We start from the raw sequence: 18,488 nt of genomic DNA, 5'->3' as shown, positions 1-18,488 counted from the left end.
GCGATTGCGTCGGTTGGGTATGTGGTGACAATGAGCGGAGAGTGTTTGGCGGTACGAGCTACTCAGTGTGCTAGGAGCAGCTGCAACGCATTGTTGCTAGAATGGGACTTTGTTACAGAGAGAACCAATCAGTTTGCTTACTACTGTGATACTGTTTATTCGTGGTTCTGCCTCAGTCTCGTGTCTATGTAAAAATCAGTTTAAGAGTTAATCCACAGCGGGGAGCATCACTAGGAGAATTAGCATAATAGCGAGCTTACCATAAGCCTGTGCCGAAACCACTTTGGTCATTTGCACTAGCCCGTCGACAGTGGATTTATCGAATTGTGCATTTTGCATCCCTGAGGTCTGGATGAACAGCGTTCTCAGCCTTTACTGGCGTCCAGGGTTGCCAGAGTCGCAGGGTATTAGAGTCAAGCTTTTGGCAGATCTTAGCGGAATGAATTAGCGAATCATACCATCCAGACGCGATTGATTTAGCGGCACAAATACCGAGTAGCTTACTCGATTCAGTAACAAGTCAGGCGATGGCCGTGAAATCACCTCGCAAAGTGCAGCTTGCCTAGCGTTGGCCGATACAGTCTCGCTGGATAGCTTGACTGTGATTTATTTGAGTAAGGATGTCTTGAGATAAATGATGCCGGGTGCGTAGTGAGTATATGACCGTTTAAAGGTCCCCTAAACTGCTTCAAGTATTGCATATCGCATAGCTTCATCAAGATGAGAGCGAAGCATTTACCACGTTGGCAATCGAATGGATATGAAAGCAAGCGCAAACTGGGTTTTGAGAGAGGCTCTATACTGAGTTGCATTTTGGCCATTGTTGTAACATATTATGCATCGAGCCACTGGCATTCAACCCGCCAAGCAACTGCCAACAACATCCAACCTATTGCTCCATCGGACTTAGAATATGGGCTTGCTCAGTGTACACTTAACCAGCAACGCCCAGTTATAAACAGAAACCTCGCTACTGAGCGTCTTGCAAGACCTCGCGAGGGCCAGCGGACCATACTTTACAATGTCACGCTCATCAACGGTGATGGCCAAGTCACCCAGGATTGTAATGTGGAGATTCAAGGTGCAATCTTCACAAACATTTCAACAGAACCCTTGAATGTCGCGCAACTGGGTTCCTCGCCAGATGTCATCACAATCAACTTGCACGGCCGCATCGTGACACCAGGACTGGTGGATATTCACTCGCACGCAGGCGTACGCGAGACACCTCAATTATGGGCAACTGAAGACGTGACCGAGATTTCAGCACCTCTTACACCCTGGGGACGAGCTATTGATGCACTCAAGCCCCATGACCAAGCCATACCGGTTATTGGCAGTGGCGGCGTGACAACGTCTTTGGTACTCACTGGTGCAAAGAACCTCATCTCAGGCGAAGGCGTTGTCATCAAGATGAGACAAGCTGACACTGTGCGTGACATTCTAGTCAACGTCACCGAGGGCAGCAGCAAGCCCTTGAGATATCTAAAGATGGCAATGGGCGAGAACCAAAAGCGGCAATTCGAACATTCACTGACCGGTCCATCTACCAGGATTGGTGAGTCGTACTGGTTCAGGAAGGCATATGACAATGCGAGACGCTTGAAACGGGAGCAGGACCAGTGGTGCGAAGCTGCCTCCGCTGCTACTGGAAGAGCCTCTATCTCGGAAGAGTATCCTCGATCTTTGGAGTGGCAGACCTTGGTCGATGTGCTTCGTGGCGATGTCCGCGTCAATGTCCACGGTTATGAGACCGAAGATATCCTGGCAATGTTTGATCATGCGGACGAGTTCGGATTCAATATTACCGCTTTACATCATGCTTTGCACTCGGATCTTGTCACTCAGGAGATTAAGAAAAGAGGCGTGGGTATCGTGGGTTTCTCAGACTCGTGGGGTGACAAAAAGGAGCTTTACAACGTGAGCTCGTACTTGCCCAAGCGGATGGCTGAGCACGGTATTCCTTTCGCTCTGACCCGGGATCATCCCGCTGAACATGGACAATGGCTAGCATATGAGGCCCAGATCGCACATCACTTTGGGCTTGATACCAACCACGCAATTTCTTCCGTCATCGGAGAACCGGCTCGGCTTATGGGACTTGATAACAGGTTCGTTCCGATACCACCAATATTGAAGCGTTGTAGTACAAGAGCTGACTGACCAACAGACTTGGATTCATACAGCCAGGTTATGATGCAGACCTCGTGGTTTGGGACCGACATCCCATGCGCGTTGGCGCCGCACCCCTGGAAGTGTACATTGACGGCAAAAGCGTGGTTCGTGCTTCTGATGACCTGTGGAACAAGTCGCGTGGAGAATTATATAGCAAACAAGCTCCCCCTTCGCGGTCAAGCACACAAATCGAGAACAGCTGCAGAGTCGGCCAGTCTGATGTAATCATTCGAGGGATCAAAAAGAGTTTCGTAGATTGTGATGGACTTCGAGGCGATGAGATTGAGGGAAAGAATCTGACAGCCGTTATACGGTCTGGACGAGTAGTATGTGTTGGGAGTGAGAAGTGTGAAACGGCTGCGAAAACGGCTGTCGCCGCTGGCGTAGCCTTGATAAATGTCAATGACGGATTTCTGGTCCCGGTAAGTTTGGGAATCGTCGCCACTTAGATATTCACCTCGCTAACAAAGATGCAAGGGTCTCACTATAGTGACGCGGCAACATGGTTTAGTCGAGATGCGCCAGGAGCCATCGACCACTGATGGAGCTTCGTCAGGCGACGTATACACTAAGCCGCTTGAAAGCAGATTTGGCATCAAATTCGACGGTGTCCATGTTCAAAGGGCATATCGCAGTGGTATCACTCGTATTGTAACACCTCCGATTACATCCGGATTCTTCCATGGCATCAGTACTAGGTTTCGGGCAGGAGCCACCAGTGGTATATGCACTTACTCTCAAATAAAAGCATGATTGACATGAGACTAATGTGACTTAGTGATCGATGATGGTGCCATTGCCGAGTTTAACGCAGCTATTCACTTTACAATCGGACACGACGGCAAAAGTAAGGTTGAATTGTATATTCACCGGCATAATCAAATTCTAATTGTCTTCCAATAGCGTCCCAAACACCTTCTATTACATCTCAGATAAGCGAATTACGCGATCTCCTTACGACGGAAAAGCATCTTCATCCGGTCTATCAGCGAGCTGCAGAAGGCGGGATTCCAGTCGTCGTTCATACTAACAACAAGGACGTCATTGCCCATATGATTGCACTCAAACGGGAAACTGGCGCACATATTGTTATCATGGGCGGTGCCGAAGCGCATCTTCTCGCAGTCGACCTCGCCACCGCTGAAATGCCTGTCATTGTCGCCCCTTTCTGGGGATGTGAGCCACTATTTTGGGACTCCCGCAACTGCCTCCCGGGCCCACCGCTTACGGATGCATTGGGGCCACAGGTTTTGATTGATGCGGGTGTCACTGTTGGAATTTCCAACTGGGATGACACGAACAACCACATTCGAAACAGTATATGGGAAGCGGCCTGGATATCCGGCCCCGGAAATCAGAGCCTGGCACTCGACTTGGTTTCCAAGAACATCGAGGACATACTAAAACTCTCACGTACAGAAGATATTGTTTTGTATGAAGGAAATCCATTTGAATTCGGTGCTCGAGTGGTTTTGAGTTTCGAAGAGGGCAAGGTGCGAAGCTGTAGTCCAGAGACTGACTAGGGTGTTGTGGCCTTTTCGTACCAATGACAGCAGACGTAGAGTATAAATAGCCTTGAGTTTAGAAAGCAAAACCGACAGTGAAAGTTGTCTGCATTTGTCTCCGTAGCACCTTTGAGCCGACCTTTTCCCAGTTCGCTCCGTGTCTATAATGAACCTGGGATATACTTGGAGCACTAGCAATCTAGCCTTCATGAGTCTGCTAGATTCCGGTTACGGATCTGAGCTACGTTTGATGTTGAAAATCGCAGCCGATTGAACCGAGTCAATTTTGTTGACACACACGTGCCTGAGAACATACTTATATTTCTTAAGTAGCCTGGATAAAGAGGAGAGGGCTGTTCAGTAGAGCAAAGATTTCAATATCATGCCATCGACTTTGAAGAAAGACACTTCATTTTTGTCTTGTTAGTCGCTGTGTTTCACCTTCTCGCTGCTTCCCCCAGTTGGTGGACACCATTTCAACGCAAGGCTAGTAATACACGATGGAGACTTGAAGAGCTCAAAAACTCTGACTCATCCTCCTCTGAAGTGTCCCCATCATCTGTATCATCATAGTCATCCTCGTCTGCATCTATAGAAACGCTCTGGATATAAGATATCCGCTGCTTCAGAGATTCTGTCTCCTCCTGAAGTTGATAACTCTCCACCTTCAGTTTGATATAAGAAAATGCGTGCTTCATCTGCCCAACCATCTCTCGCAGGCTATCAAAGTGCTTGACGGTGTCCTCGTTTTTACTCCTGAGCTGCCATAATTATCTACGGTCAGCATCCTCGACCATGGGGACCTAAGATGCAAATAAGAGTTATAATCTGTAGATGTCGATTATGGAATCAAATTCACAGCTCAGACTCACTTACCTGGGGTAATAGCTTCCGCGGGTGGCATCTTTGCGATTGACGAGGAGGTGCTACTGGCTCGACACTGCTAGTCATTGCTATGCAATCTTCAGAACTAGTCATGCCGCCGAGGATATTATCATGGTCTTCGTTGTCAGATGACTCCATGTTGTCGATTTCATTAGTATCAGCTTCACCATCAGAGTGAATGTTTGAACAGCGGGCTTTCCATCTTGTGAGGCCTAAAATAGATACCAAGAGTAGGATTACTCCAGCGATGACGACCAACATATAGCGGAAGCTCATATTGATCAAGTGACCTCCCTGCGAGCTGACCTTCTTCAACACTTTATGCATTGTAGTTTCCCTTCGGAATTGCTCATGTACAGGAAATACTGTCACGAACGGAGGTGGAGGTAACGGAACCGACAAGACTTGGTTGCATGATCTGGAGTCTATGCCTGTACCCTTCAAAAAGACAATCAGTATGCGAGCACCTATAGTCTGTCGGTACTTACTTCGACATCCCTACATTGTTCAATATAGTCCTTCAAAGTAGTCCATTCAGCCAGCCAGCTCAAGTGCCCTTTTGGACATGTCCTGGCCGCGAAAACCCGGTGCTAGGGAGACAATCGTGACCGCCAGTGTGATCACTCCCACCGCGCAGCCGATCACGCTCATCAGTCGTCTGTATCTCCTCTACTTCGCTTTCTCGGGTCTGCTAGAGACGACCCAGCAGCATTTCTTAACATTCCAGCCCCAGTCGTCGTCGTCGTCGTCGTCGTCGTCGTCCTAGATGATGATATTTTGCAATATCATGCATCTTGCAACATCCATACATCTCGTGGCCATCGTCAAAGAAGAAAAGTGAACAGAGAGACGAAACTATTATTTGCGAGTATTCGTCATCATTGTCCTTGATGGACAAGCCAAACGAAGCCTTACTGCGGGGTACGGAACGGCGCATAGTCTACAGCAAAACAGAAGTACAGAACATAGCTATTTGGCGTAGCACGACATCGCCAGATTTGGATGGTTACCTAGGTAGATTTGCTGTCTTCTGCTGCCTGATCTATATGGACAGTGGAGGTATGACTTTATAGTATATCTCAATGCTTGAGAACACCTGACTGTGTTAGATTGTCTACAGTGAACAGAGACAACGGCACTATGTTTCATTGTATATCTTAATTGTGCATGGGACAGAGTGATCTGGGTCGAATCTGGTTCAATAAAGAGTTTATTTCAAACAAGACACTGTACGAGCGAAGGTGCTGTTGCAAAGGTTTTGTGAACGGAGTTGCTGTGGCTTGAGTGGCTGGTTTGCGTTGGAGATTTGAAATCAGGGGTTGACGCTGCCCGGGGCATTCGGGGACTACTTTGCTGTCATATGGAGAACAGAGCCAATAATCCTGCTTCATTGACTTGTTTCGTTGATTGGTAGTCCCAAAAACTATAAAAACACTCATGTGATGTCAATTAGAAAAGCCGATTGATGGTAGACAACCTAAGGAAGCTTTGATTCATAATAACTGCAAGCTAACAAGACTACTCCTCTACTAGGACAGTAAATGTTAGTGCGGCAAGGATATCATTACCTTCCAACAGGGGATTACCATCTCGAGACAACTTGTTAGACCTGTACTAATAAACAGAACCTTCGAGATCTTAATAAGTATTAAACATTGAGCATATGCATCCTCCAAAAATCAATGTTTATCACCCTGGCTGAGAAGGTTGAAGCCTGTGGAGCACTAGAACTACAATACAGCAAGCTTGTATCTCTAGAAAGTACGATTCCTGAGGCATTCAGTGCCTGGGTGAGTGCCATTTGTGAAGCATGAATGCGCAGTCGTTGTGTGGTGTGAATCGTCCCAAAGAGGAAATGTGGATCCCTCCCTCCTGAGGCATGACAGGCCAGACAGACATTAACAGTTTGCAGCACCTGCAGCAATTAATCAACCAGCATTCAATCAATCAATCAGATCCAGGAATCCCAACTGCGAAGGAAAAAGGCCGCGCAGATCCCAAGATCCCAACAGGCGAACGGTGTGGTTCTTCCCTGCATCGAGTCTCGGCATAACCATGCACGTAACAGCGACCTAGCAAGTTTTCCACTGACGCAGCAGGGTCTTACTTTATTTTGCCCTGTCATGTTTTTGCCTCCGCCCCGTTTTACCTGACGGCGCTTGCTTGTCTGCCGGGTCTTGGTGTCTTGGTGTGTTGGGTATTGGTGTTGAGGCTGGTTTGATGCGCGCTTTGGCTGCCTGGGGGGCGGCGGCGGGCGTGCGCTGTGACGTCAGATGGGTTGGACCCTTTGTTTTTGCCCGCCTTGGCCCCTCACCTCTCCGTCCCTGCCGCCGTTGGACCCCCTTTTTCACTCATCCGTCTGAAGTACGAGTACGTAGCACAGAACTGTCATTTTGTCAGACACAAGATGCACTGTGACACTGCACTAATAGGTCCATAGTATAAGTCCGTCAGTCCGTCAGTCCGTCAGTTGGTGAAGGGCCGTTTGACAAAGTAGGTAGGTGGGTAGGTGGGTAGGTAGGTAGGTCGTCATCCCGCCTCCTTCCCTCGTATGAGCTCCGCTCTCCCCCAACAGCCACCGGTGTCCCGGAGGCGTCATTTGCAATAGCGTGTGTTCGATGGGGGGGTTGACTCGGTCCGGCGCACATGCGTCGTCATACCTTGGTCGTTGGTGCTTCACGCAGGTCGGTAGTGAAGCCTCTCACTCGGAAAGGGGGCAAATCTGAACATTCAGCACAAATCTCGACGTAATGCGATGTGCACGGTCACGAAACATCCGCTTTGCTTCCAGGTGATGTTTGTCTTAATTGTCATTTGAATTGTCCCTGGTAGGTAGAGGTAGAGGTAGTAGTAAGTAATAGCGAACCAATCCACGCCGGTCCCTATCCTATGTACACGTACACGTTGTTTGTCATCAGTAAAACAATGAAACGAAACGAAGCAGAGTGATAAAAAGAAATAGAGTATAGCACGCCGGAAACGCCAGGAGATGCCAGTGAGCTCGCCGGCCCAAGGTCCCGAATGCCTAGGCGTCAAAAAAAGGATTGCAAATGGAGAAGCCGACTCGATAGAGTATATGTGCTCCCCCCAGGTACCGAAATATCATAAACCGCAAAAGGTGTGCTACTGCTGATGACTTTGGTATAATGGAATTTTTTTCAGCCCCTAGAACACATGCCTCCGTACGCCGCCCATGATGATGGATGATGAGATTTGTTGATGAATGAGTCTCCGTGTCCGAAAGGACCCAGGTCGAGCCGAGGCTCGTATGTTCTGTAGTATTTTGTTGCTGTGTGTTTTGTATTGATTTTGTTGAGTGGACTGGGTGAAGCCAATGCGACTCGTCTTGGTATCGTATGGCGTTGCGGTCGTGAGCGAATGCTATTTTTGTTTCATGCCGCACCTTCACACCACCGTGATCCGTGAAAAGTATAATCGAAGGTGGTCCGACGAGATATCTTCTAAAGTTTCGGCCGTCATGCTAGATCCTCCCATGGCACGATGGTCCTCTTTGTTCGACAACAATGCAACTCAATGATGCCGTGAACCATCGTTAGCGAAGTGGAGGAGACCACGGCACAGCGTGTCGCAGTCCTCGTGAGGGCGCCAAATGGCGCCAACCACTGCTCTGACCAAACCACTAATCCCTGATTGTGGATGGTGCCGCGTTTCATTTCTTCCCCCTGCCTGACGTGGCCGTGATCTTGCTCGTGCTCATTAGGTCCCCGATATACTTCTGCAGGAACTTGTTGTTGCTGTCGAGCTTGTCATGCTCCTCCTTAACGGCCTCAATCCGGTTCAGAATAGTCAGGAGGGAGTCCTGAAGTGCTTTCGCGTGTCTTAGATGGAATGTTAGCATGGGATGTGTTCCCACATAATGGCACAATCGCGGCGGGAATGCTCACTTCTTCAGCTCGTCTCTGGCTTCCTTGCCAATCGCCTCGATGTCCTCGCTTGTCCTTCTCGGACTCATAGCGCGCACGTCGCCCGGTTCTATCCTCGTGTCGGCGGGTTCTGAGGCGGCGGCAGAGTCTCGAGGGACGATGATGGTGCCGCTGCTCTTGCGACTAGGTAGCCTAGGACGGCGGGGGACGGGTGCGTGAATCTGGATCTCGTGCTGGTCGTGCGGGTCTTGCTGCTGGTCGATGGAGGATGCGGATGACGAGTCTGAGCGCTCCATATGCGGCATCCTCGAGGGGATCTCTGAGTGGTGGTCGTCACCGTCCATACTGGGTGGGCGCGATGGTGTGGTGTGGTGTGGTGTGGGAATGGGAGAGGGTGGTATTGTTGTGTCGCAGCTGAACACAAACGAAGGCTCGAAGTGAAGTATTATGAGTTCAGGTAGGTTTGTATGATTAGGCAGGTATCGTAAAAGTAATACGTCGAAAGTGCAAGTCGTCAAGTCAGTTCAGTCAGTTTCAGCCAACTCCTCCGTCGCCTTGGCTCGTTCAAGACCCGAGAGTTGCCACCATTCACTGGTCCAGTGCTGTTGATGGTGGCGGCAGAAGGGAAACTGAAGAAGAGAAAGAAACTCGGTCGGCGGCGAGTCGGGCGGATGAACGGTGGGTGGTGGATGTGTGGTGGTTAAAAGAGGCGGTCGTGGGAAAGGAGAGCAAGACGAGCACGAGGAGAGGGAAGGCGTGTATATTTTGGGTGGGTGGTGGCAGGGAGGAGGGATGCGGTAGGTTAGCTAAGGTTGACGGCAGGTAGGGAAAGCCCAGGTAAATGGAAGGTACAACCCACAACACGGTGGGTGTGGGGGGCTGCTAGGTACTGACTGTCGTCTGTACTGGAAGGGAAATGGTCGTCGAGTCGAAATGTTAGGGGACCCACGGCCAGTGGAGGGGCTCCCAACGACTGTCCAAACAGTGGCTCGCACTCGCTGGCGGCTGCCCAGGTAGTTCGCACCAGAGGGGGTCTCAGCGATGTCAATCAGTGGCCGGGGGGGTGGTTCGTCATGTACGTACTCGAGTACTGCGTACTGTAGTGTACTCCTCCAAGTCACTGTGTATTGACCGGGCACTGCCTGTCTGCTGTCTGCAGGGGCAGCACTGACATGACATGAACGGGAAATCGACCCCACCGTACTCTACCGTACTGTACCGCCTCCCTGCTACGGAGTAGTGTACCTACTGTACTGTACTGTACTGTATGAAAGCACCGTATGACGAACGGTAACGGTGAGCTACTCTCGGTCCGGCAGTGTGCTACAGCGCCAGAATACAATACGGCAAGAACAGTGGAGCCGCCGCGACTTCAAAGAGGGAAAGGGCCATGGTGGCTCGGTGGGACTTGCAGATTGGGTCCCTTTCAATGCTGATTGATAGTCCTCGAAGAATCTGGGATATGGCAGATTTGCTGTGGATACTCCGTCAGTCAAGACTCAAAGACCAGCAAAGACTCACTCAGTCAATCAACACAAATCAATCAAAGCAGGCAGGCAGTTGGCGTCCTCGTCTGGGGCAACCGGGGGCTTCAACCAGTCCAGGCTACCTAAACCCGACACTGTCTCTCGAAATATCAAGAAATGCAGGGCGACAATCTGTCTATCAACTTGGTTTGCTTGCCTGTCAAACCGGTCCTGTCCTGCTCTATCCTGACTTTGCCTGTTTCGCAGCTTGTTATGATGAGCGTTATGGTGCCGTGATCGACAGACGACCTGCCTGCTAAATGGCAGTGACATTCTGGCAGACTAGCCGTCTCCGTAGGTCAGGGACACGGCTTGGTGAATCCCCAGAATTGAGAACCAACCCAGTGGCAGTTAGTGGACAGTTTGGCCCGGCTTGACCCCTAGGGTTACCACCAGAGCAGCGGTGGTGGATGACGATCCGAATGGACAGGGCATAGACAACAATTTTGCAATGCTTTTGTTGACGATGATAGGAGAATCGCTCTTGACCATTCAGCCGTCAATGGCACAGATTATCATAGCACAAGGCGGCAGTGAGCGGTCACAAGAGAGCTTTCAGGAATGCTAGCCTGGCCAGTATTGGCAAGGAGTGTCCCGACTACTTGGGCTTCGTCACTACTCATACTCGATGATGGTCAGTGGCTTGACAAACACGGGGCCTGGGACGGTGAGGCGTCCGTCTATAGACAACGATCAGAACGGACCGACAGTAAGATGCTGTAGCAAAAGCTCTGCCGATTTTTCCAGAAGCAACGCAGCAACGGCAGAGCTTCATTTCTCACATTCCTCGCGAACTTGAAACGGTCGGGCAGGTCTCTCTCCAGCCTGGCATCTCCCATCTGGCCCCAAGCTGTTCATGACCTGTCGAGATTGGGCCTAGTGTTGATCGCAATCACTCCAGTGCTTCCAGGCATTCTGCAGTCTAACCACGAAATTTCTACCGAATTACGCTATTCTGTCAATCTACCTTCATACAACAGAGAGACGCCAATAGACGCACGCCGCACGCCAGCCGAGAAGGACAAGCCACAAGCCAAACATCAAATAAGTCTAAATGAGAAAAGACGGCGATGGATGGGCATGTGTTACGCCGTGCCTTGCACAGGTCCTTCGCTCAGACAGTCGCTGAACCGTCTTCCATTGGCCAGCGTCCCGGTTTTGGTGGCCAGGGACGGAAGCTGGGTGGACAGGCGGACAGCGCTGTCTCGCTGTGTGGCAGGAGGCGAGCAGGGTTCTAGCAGGGGGTCACTTGATGATGAAATGCCATCCTGGCCATCCTGGCGCCCCAAATATGAAGGGGGAAGCAAAGCCGTCTCCAGCCTGAAAAGGGCAAAGCTCGGATGGGGATCCCAAGAAGGCCCGCCCTCTAGAAAGAAAGCCTACACGGCCTGCCGACCTCTGCCATGCTTTTTCTCCTCCAGTAAAAGGACAGATGCGCCGTTGCGACCTTATGCCCCCTCAAAGGAGCCCTCCTATCATAGTGAGCGTTTAAGGTGTCGTCTTACTCTCTGTGGCAGATGATGGCGTATATTTCTAGGACCCTGCATGGAAGGAGGTACCGCCCCAATCTGTGCTGCACTGTACACAGTGCTCTCCAAATAGGCTACGGCCCGAGATGACCCTCCCTACCGTCGAATCGCCTTCATTAGGTGATTAGGTGGCCTGCTCCTAAAAATCTCTTTTTCTAGATCTCACCTCCGTATGGGATTGTCTCAGGCGGTTGCCGTTTCTGCGAGTTGTGCCACCCCATGATGTGGTGGCCTCTTCAGCTTTTTCTCCTCTGACCAAAAATACGACTCGGGGCTTTCTGGCAGGAAGTACGCAGCCGCCCCCTCGAATCCAACGGAAGGGACATGACATCATCGGGCGCTTCCGCGCCGCGCCACGTGACGGGAGACGGCAAGGAAGAAATGGGGCTCATGTTCTCACAAATCAGGCTTTTGCTGGTCTACTCATTGTTAGCGAGTTCACTACAATGTAGTGTTGTGGTCACTGCAAATATGACGGAAATAACAACAGAGATGCGGGAAGTAGATACACGCATCCTTCAGCTAACCAACAAACGTCAAAAATTAAAACGGCCGTCGGTGGAACATTCCGTGTGCCCACGAGTAGAGTATGAGTCTACTTTCACGACGGGGCGCGACTTTGCTTGCTTGCTTGCTGCTGCTGCTGCTTGCATATGTATGCTCCAGGTTGAACAGGATTTCAAATCCCAGAGACCTGCTTGACAAGCAACCACTGTCCCCTCCCGTCCGCATCCCATAGGTCGCTTATCTCGAGCAGAAAATCTAAATGCATGCACGCGCTGCCACTGCGGGGAGGCTATCTTGTTGGATGTGGGTGGGCTTCACTCCTGCTGCACGACCCATTCTATTCGCGGTGTAGCGACTCATGATGCTCGAGTCCTATGCACTCCCGACCCTCTCAGGGTCCTGCGTCTCGTCTCGGAATGCCTACGGGATGCAACCCACTGCCGCCCGCCGTTGAAGCGAAGGCTTCTTCACTGCAGCATCCTGTGATAGTCGCTGACTCTAGTGTAGCGAAAGCAAAGATGCTTCTTGAAAACCCACACCCACCTGAACAATATGAAACTCGAACCATCTCACCGTTGTCTGTACTGAAATCACATCCGCTGCCTCCCTCGCTGCCAGGCTTGTGAGGGCTCGTCTTCTTTTGCCTTACGGCCCAGCATCGGTCACATACTGGTAAGTCCCTTCAGCTTTTCCTCCCGGGCTCCATCTGATACACCGGCGACCCACCGGCAAGCCGCCAGCATTATGTCATGATCTGCAGCCCGCCCCGACCTTCACCGTGCCAACTGCATTCCTGCACGTTCCCGGGGCCTCTGAAATCGTTGGTGATCTGTACTGTATACGGGCCCTGGGCATTATGACGATCCCCTCACATCCTCACACTTGCCAGAATTCCCACTCGCACCCCTTGACCGGCCAGATTTGATTCGGATGGTCCTCCCCGCTCATGGCCATTCATTCATTATTATCCCTCAACCCACACCCCTCACCGAGGGGCAATTGGGTTGGGTCAGGGAAAGAGAAAAAAAGGATGAACAAGAAACACAGACCAGGTGCAGGCTGAAATTACGAGACAAGACGCGCATCTTCTGACCGACACATCGTTACCCTCGACGGAAGGTGAGCAGCGCTTGACTGGGCACCAACCTGTCACGAAACTCTGTCACCTTGTCGCAGAGACTGGCCGCTCGTCATCCAAGCAGACTGGCTAGCCATCTGACTGGCGGGACGACTAGGAGGATCAGGTTCCGGTCGCGTTACTGCCTGGTGAAAGCCTCCAATCTGATGCGCTGGCCGTGAGGGCTCCGGAGCCGAGAGAGGCGCAAAAGAAAGGTTGTGGGACAGTTCCATCTGCTCTAGCTCACCGTGGATAGCAATAGCTGGGCAACGATGGGCAGGCAGACAAGAGTGGGCAACGGCGCGAATGAGATATGTCCTCCAAAAAGGCGGTGCTGCTCATATCCACGTACACGTACCGTACAGTAGAGAGAAGTAAGGTAGCTCGGTAGGTAGGGAGAAAGCGGGCGCGTTGCTCCTCCCAGTGAGAGCGACGACGATCCTCAGGCTCCGACGTCCGGAGAATGGGCGAGCGAAGATCACCATTCATGTGTGAGGTGTGTGTCGCGTATCACCGCACCGCTCCTCACTCACGACGATCTTGACAGATGCCACCAACCGAGGGATTCTCTTTCACACCATCTTTCTCTGCTTGTTCTGCGAGTCTCCTCCTCAACCCATACCAGCATCTGCACCTTTACCCGCAATGGCTGACGCCTTTTTCCAGAACCATAGAAGAAGGCACACCTCTCGAAAAGAGCGTCGCAGCCTCAATGAAGTTTAACTTTGTTTCATCTTGCGTGCAAAACGCCAGATCTGGTCGTCCCGGGTTCGATATGTGACGGGCGCTGTCTTTCGAGGAGGGGGACCACACGCCAGTGCGCAGAACAGAGTCATGAAACGGGGTGAGGGGGTACCCAGGAACCATTTACCTACGCCAAGACACCGCCAGAGATCGTCGGTAATGAAAGTACACACGCTTGACAAGGCATAATTTGCACTGTGTCGATCCCTTCTCAAGGGGTCCATCCAAGCCGACTTACCCGGCCAATGCCCTTCCGAGAATCAGTGGCCCACTGCGTAGTCGCGACTCCAGCCTTGATCATCAGGTCGCACAATGACAAGTCTCTCCTCAGCGCTGCTCAGCCGTAGCGCGATTGTCTCTCGTCGTCTGACACCTCCTGTTTTCCTCACCTTGCAAATCAGCCTGTCCGTTTCTGGTTCCCGTTGTTTGCCCGCCGCTGCTGTTGCGTCTTTGTTTTCCCAGCCGCGAATAACGTCAATCTAGCGGTCGAGGACAGGAAACCCGCCTGTCACACTCCTGCACTGCAGGGCCAAGCCACTGACTGGACGGCGCAGGTGAGCTGGGACCAATCGCTGCCGCTGCGCGTCGCCGGAGAATGGCCTCCCTAACTTAGCTTCCTTCCACGTGTCGCCTGTATCATCTCCCGGAGCGTGGCTTGACTTTCGAGCCTCTGCTACACAGATATGAGCGGACGCGACCTCCGGCTATGGGCTGTAAGGTCTCAAACCATTGACCTTTGATAGGTTCGTGGAGTCTAGCAAGGTCCGCCCCCTAAGGGAAGGGCTCGAATGTTTCGATAGGGACGGACCAAAACACAACACACTATCTCTTCATCTGCATCAATAGAAAGAAACTAATAAAAAAAGAACACCTGATTTGCATGCCCTAACGCAACTCTACCCATCTTAAATTTAAGACTATTTCGGCGCGTGCCCTACGATACTACAGATTTGCAGTAGGTGAATAGCAGATGAACAGAACTTTCCTCATCGTTGCCGCTTCGGGCCCGCACGCTTGCACCACACGGACGGAACTCGGCATGGCTGCCACTCTGCACAGGGTCCACCGCCCGACAGGACTAGGAGCCCGTAGTCTGTAGACCTTCTCCAGTAGCCCTACCGAAGAATGTCCAAAGTGCTCCTTAGGCGCGCGTAGCGTAGCAACCAGGCGGGAGAAGGGGGCCACCCATAATCCCATTCATTATACAGTATCATTCCGCTTGACACGGCATCTATGAAAGTGGAATCGGTGTGGATGAGTCTACTGCATGATGGATTTTCAAGCTTCTACAGTAGTGTCCATTCTCCGCTGCTGGTTCTTGATGCAGGGGAAGATTATAATCAGCGTGGTTTCCCTCCACGGCGTGCCCCCTCGTGACGGCCCAATTTTTTTTTTTTTTTTCCCCCTTCCTTCGGCCGCGGACGGCGGGAGTGGAAACTGGACACGCGGATGTTGTCTGGTATCGGGCCGGAATGGCTGGTTGTAGGGCTGAGCCGCAGCCTGCAACGGACAACTGTCGACCTTTATGCGTGTGTGTCAGTTTTCGGTTGTAAACAACTTTCGCATTTGGGCAGATGCGTTGGTCACTCGGTGTTTGCTATCGGGGCCGTGGCTCGCGCAGAGAAAGATGCCTCCCCTAGGCTCAACGACACCTGGCGTTGACTTTAAAGCCTTTGCCGCACTATCCGACCCACTCCCACAGACTCGTTGGACCTTGCAGTGCCTACTCATGTCTCGTTGGTATGTCTCTTTTGCCTATGCATCGACTGCCCTCGGAGGTTTGAAGTTAGCAACTTCTTCAGTCTTGAGGTGTCCTCATTTTACTTCATGCTGGTATTATTCTTACAATATGATATCAATGTTTACGGGAAAAGTTTCTATTAGTAAATGTACATGGACTGTGTCTCTATTTAGAATATTCGAGCCCTGGCAGTATATGCATGACAATCGTCAAGCCTAGAAAAGATAAAAGCGTTCTTAAGTACTGACACAAGAGAAGTGTTGCAAGTTGAAGTTGAAGTCCCTTACTGAAATGAGTGACTGGAGTTGACTATTATGAAGTCCGGGGTTGCTCGTAAGCTGCATTCACTCTGATGGCTTTGCAGCCTTGGCCTTCCTAATATCCTTCCAGCCCAAACCCCATGCAAAGCAAAAGGCACCAGCAGATAGCCCAATGCCCAGGTACATAACATTAACGACGCCGTCAGTATAGGCCTTCAGAACAGCAGGAAGCTGGTCACTTGTGACGACGCTCCTGATGCCCCTCGCGCCGGCTTGCACCACCGCATCGGGATTCACTCCCGCTGCATGTTTCTTAATAGAGCTGGTCAGGCTATTGGTGAAGACTGTCTGGGCGACTTCGAGCCAGAGGGCGCCGCCAAAGTTCTGACAGAAGACGAGAACTCCCATAGCAATGGGAATTTTCTCAGGGGCAACCAGGTTCTGCACGGCTATGAAAGACTGTATGCCTTGTTAGTTGTTTCCGTTGACTTCTTTAATGGATGGCTCTTACGATGGTTACTCCACTTCCACATCCAAGACCGAACAGGATCTGATATCCCACCCACTTCGCAGTTGGTGTTGATGGTGTTAGAAGTGATAGGAGACCATATGCAATTGTTGTCAGAGCGCTGCCCGCTAGAACCCAAGGAAGATAATAACCCAGTGTTTGAACTGCAGACAGGAATTAGTATTATAGTACATGATGGTTCGGTGTCCTTGAGACGTCAGCTTACCCATCACTCCTGAGACCATAGCTAGCAGTACTTGAGACAAAATCGTGGGTAGAATGTCCACACCGCTCATTGTTGGGCTGGCATTTTTGACGGCCTGAAAATATATAGGAAGGTAGTAATTCGAACAGAACAGGGCACCCAAGAAGAAGAACATCGTTACAGAAGCAGACCACAGGATCTTTTGAGAGATCATTGAGAACGGAATCATGGCATCATCTCCTTTACGGTATTCCCAGGACAAGAAAATGACGAAGGTGGCGGCAGCGCCACATAAGAGCCCGATCACCGTAGCACTGTTCCATGCGTATTCATTACCGCCGTATTGAAGAGCCAGCAAGAACATAATCGAGGCAGGGGCGAATATCGTGAAACCGACGAGGTCGAGAGATTCGATGGCTGTGCTAAGCACGGTACGCAAGGCTGGCTTTGTACCCCTTTCAGGGATGTAGATGAACACAAGCAGTGCGCCGACAACAGCACCAATTGGCAGATTGACATAGAAACACCTAACAAAAGTGAGCGATAGATTACTCCAATAGGGTTGATTAATCAGACCATCTCCAAGATGCATACTGAGTGAAGGCACCGCCTATGAGGGGTCCGAAAGCAATGCCCAGTTGTCCAACTGATTTTTATTAGTTGACCATCACAAGATGAATTCTCAACATGCCTGTACTCACTTGCAATCAAAACTCCCATAAGTGCTGTGAAAATTGTCAGCCAAATCCTACGAGCGTCTTAACAGAATCAATGTACCTGGCTGCTTAGGCACTGGTACACAGGCCGCGAAGATAGTAAATGCACCATTCATCAGTCCTGAAGCTCCCATTCCCGCGACTGCTCGCCCAACAATTAACATCGCGGAAGACGTAGCTACTGCACAAAGCAATGAACCGAGTTCAAAAAGAGCAAAGAATGATAGGAAGGACCACTGTTAGTTCCCAATTCAATTGTCAGCTATTGAACGTCATATAAGTTGCACGACAAGCTGTGAGAGTTGCTATACCTTGGTGGTGAAATATGTATATATCTTGCCACTCAGGGGCTGTAAAGATGCACTGATTCGACCGTCAACATTGAGTAGCTTCTCCGTCTCTCAGAATCCAACATCGGGCATTATCGCTTACTTTGCGAGCTGGTAGGCGCTTCCGTACCATCCGACATCGAGAAGGGAGTGAAACTGGGTCGTGATTTTAGGAATCGCCTGTCACGAGTTGTCAGTTAAGTCATAAACCTTATCCAGGTTCGAGCTTGATCTTTGTGGCTCATACCGTTGCTACTATTGAACCATCCAGCATGATGAGAAAATAGACGAGAGTCACAGCTGCCAAGATTAGAACTAGCTTGATTCCCGTCACATATTCGTGCTCGTCTGCTATGTTAGGACTATCTGCTGGAGATGCCTTTTCCGGATCTACGACATTACTCTGCTCAAAAGCTTCTGTTGCTGTACTTGATGTTCCAGGTTTTTTCTTGTCTTTGGTGTCATTTTCTATATCCAATGTTGAAGAAGCGCTACTCCGACTTTTAGTTGCCATGATTCCGGGACTAGAGATTAAAGGTATCGATAAATGAATAGGCAGTAAATCAAAACAATAAAGGACCAACACAGACAAATATGCATTCTTCTTAAAGGACCGTTTCATCGGGGCTGATGAGTCCGTAGGCCGCTGTTACTAGAGTCCTAGCCTCATCGGTAAGTCCTACAGCAGTGAATCTACACGCGTAATGAACGGCATCGGACACCGAAAACCGGTCCGGGCTGGGGTTAGGGATAAAAACACTCAATTGATTTGCTGATCTTACTAGAGTACATATTTGCCATGCAGGCCCACCACAGTCACTGCCATGGACAGAGATAATCGATTTGTGTTAGGCATA

At 50.6% G+C, this 18,488-nt stretch overlaps 2 protein-coding genes across 2 annotated transcripts; both read right to left on the bottom strand.

Moving 5' to 3' along the window:
- Positions 1-8,235: 8,235 nt before the first annotated feature.
- UCRPA7_2177 (putative bzip transcription factor protein) lies at positions 8,236-8,793 on the bottom strand (the record flags this gene model as incomplete). Its single annotated transcript, XM_007914751.1, has 2 exons — positions 8,236-8,404; positions 8,471-8,793. The coding sequence occupies 2 exons, from the start codon at positions 8,791-8,793 to the stop codon at positions 8,236-8,238; spliced, it is 492 nt and encodes a 163-aa protein (XP_007912942.1).
- Positions 8,794-15,957: 7,164 nt separating this feature from the next.
- On the bottom strand, positions 15,958-18,096 carry UCRPA7_2176 (hypothetical protein; the record flags this gene model as incomplete). Its single annotated transcript, XM_007914750.1, has 7 exons — positions 15,958-16,332; positions 16,385-16,545; positions 16,608-17,113; positions 17,181-17,232; positions 17,288-17,334; positions 17,735-17,811; positions 18,061-18,096. The coding sequence occupies 7 exons, from the start codon at positions 18,094-18,096 to the stop codon at positions 15,958-15,960; spliced, it is 1,254 nt and encodes a 417-aa protein (XP_007912941.1).
- Between the last annotated feature and the right edge of the window lie 392 nt (positions 18,097-18,488).

The sequence above is a fragment of the Phaeoacremonium minimum genome (assembly GCF_000392275.1).
Source record: "Phaeoacremonium minimum UCRPA7 unplaced genomic scaffold PA7_03_scaffold_154, whole genome shotgun sequence".
Classification (NCBI taxonomy): Eukaryota; Fungi; Ascomycota; class Sordariomycetes; order Togniniales; family Togniniaceae; genus Phaeoacremonium; species Phaeoacremonium minimum.
This window is presented reverse-complemented; position numbering and strand designations above follow the sequence as displayed.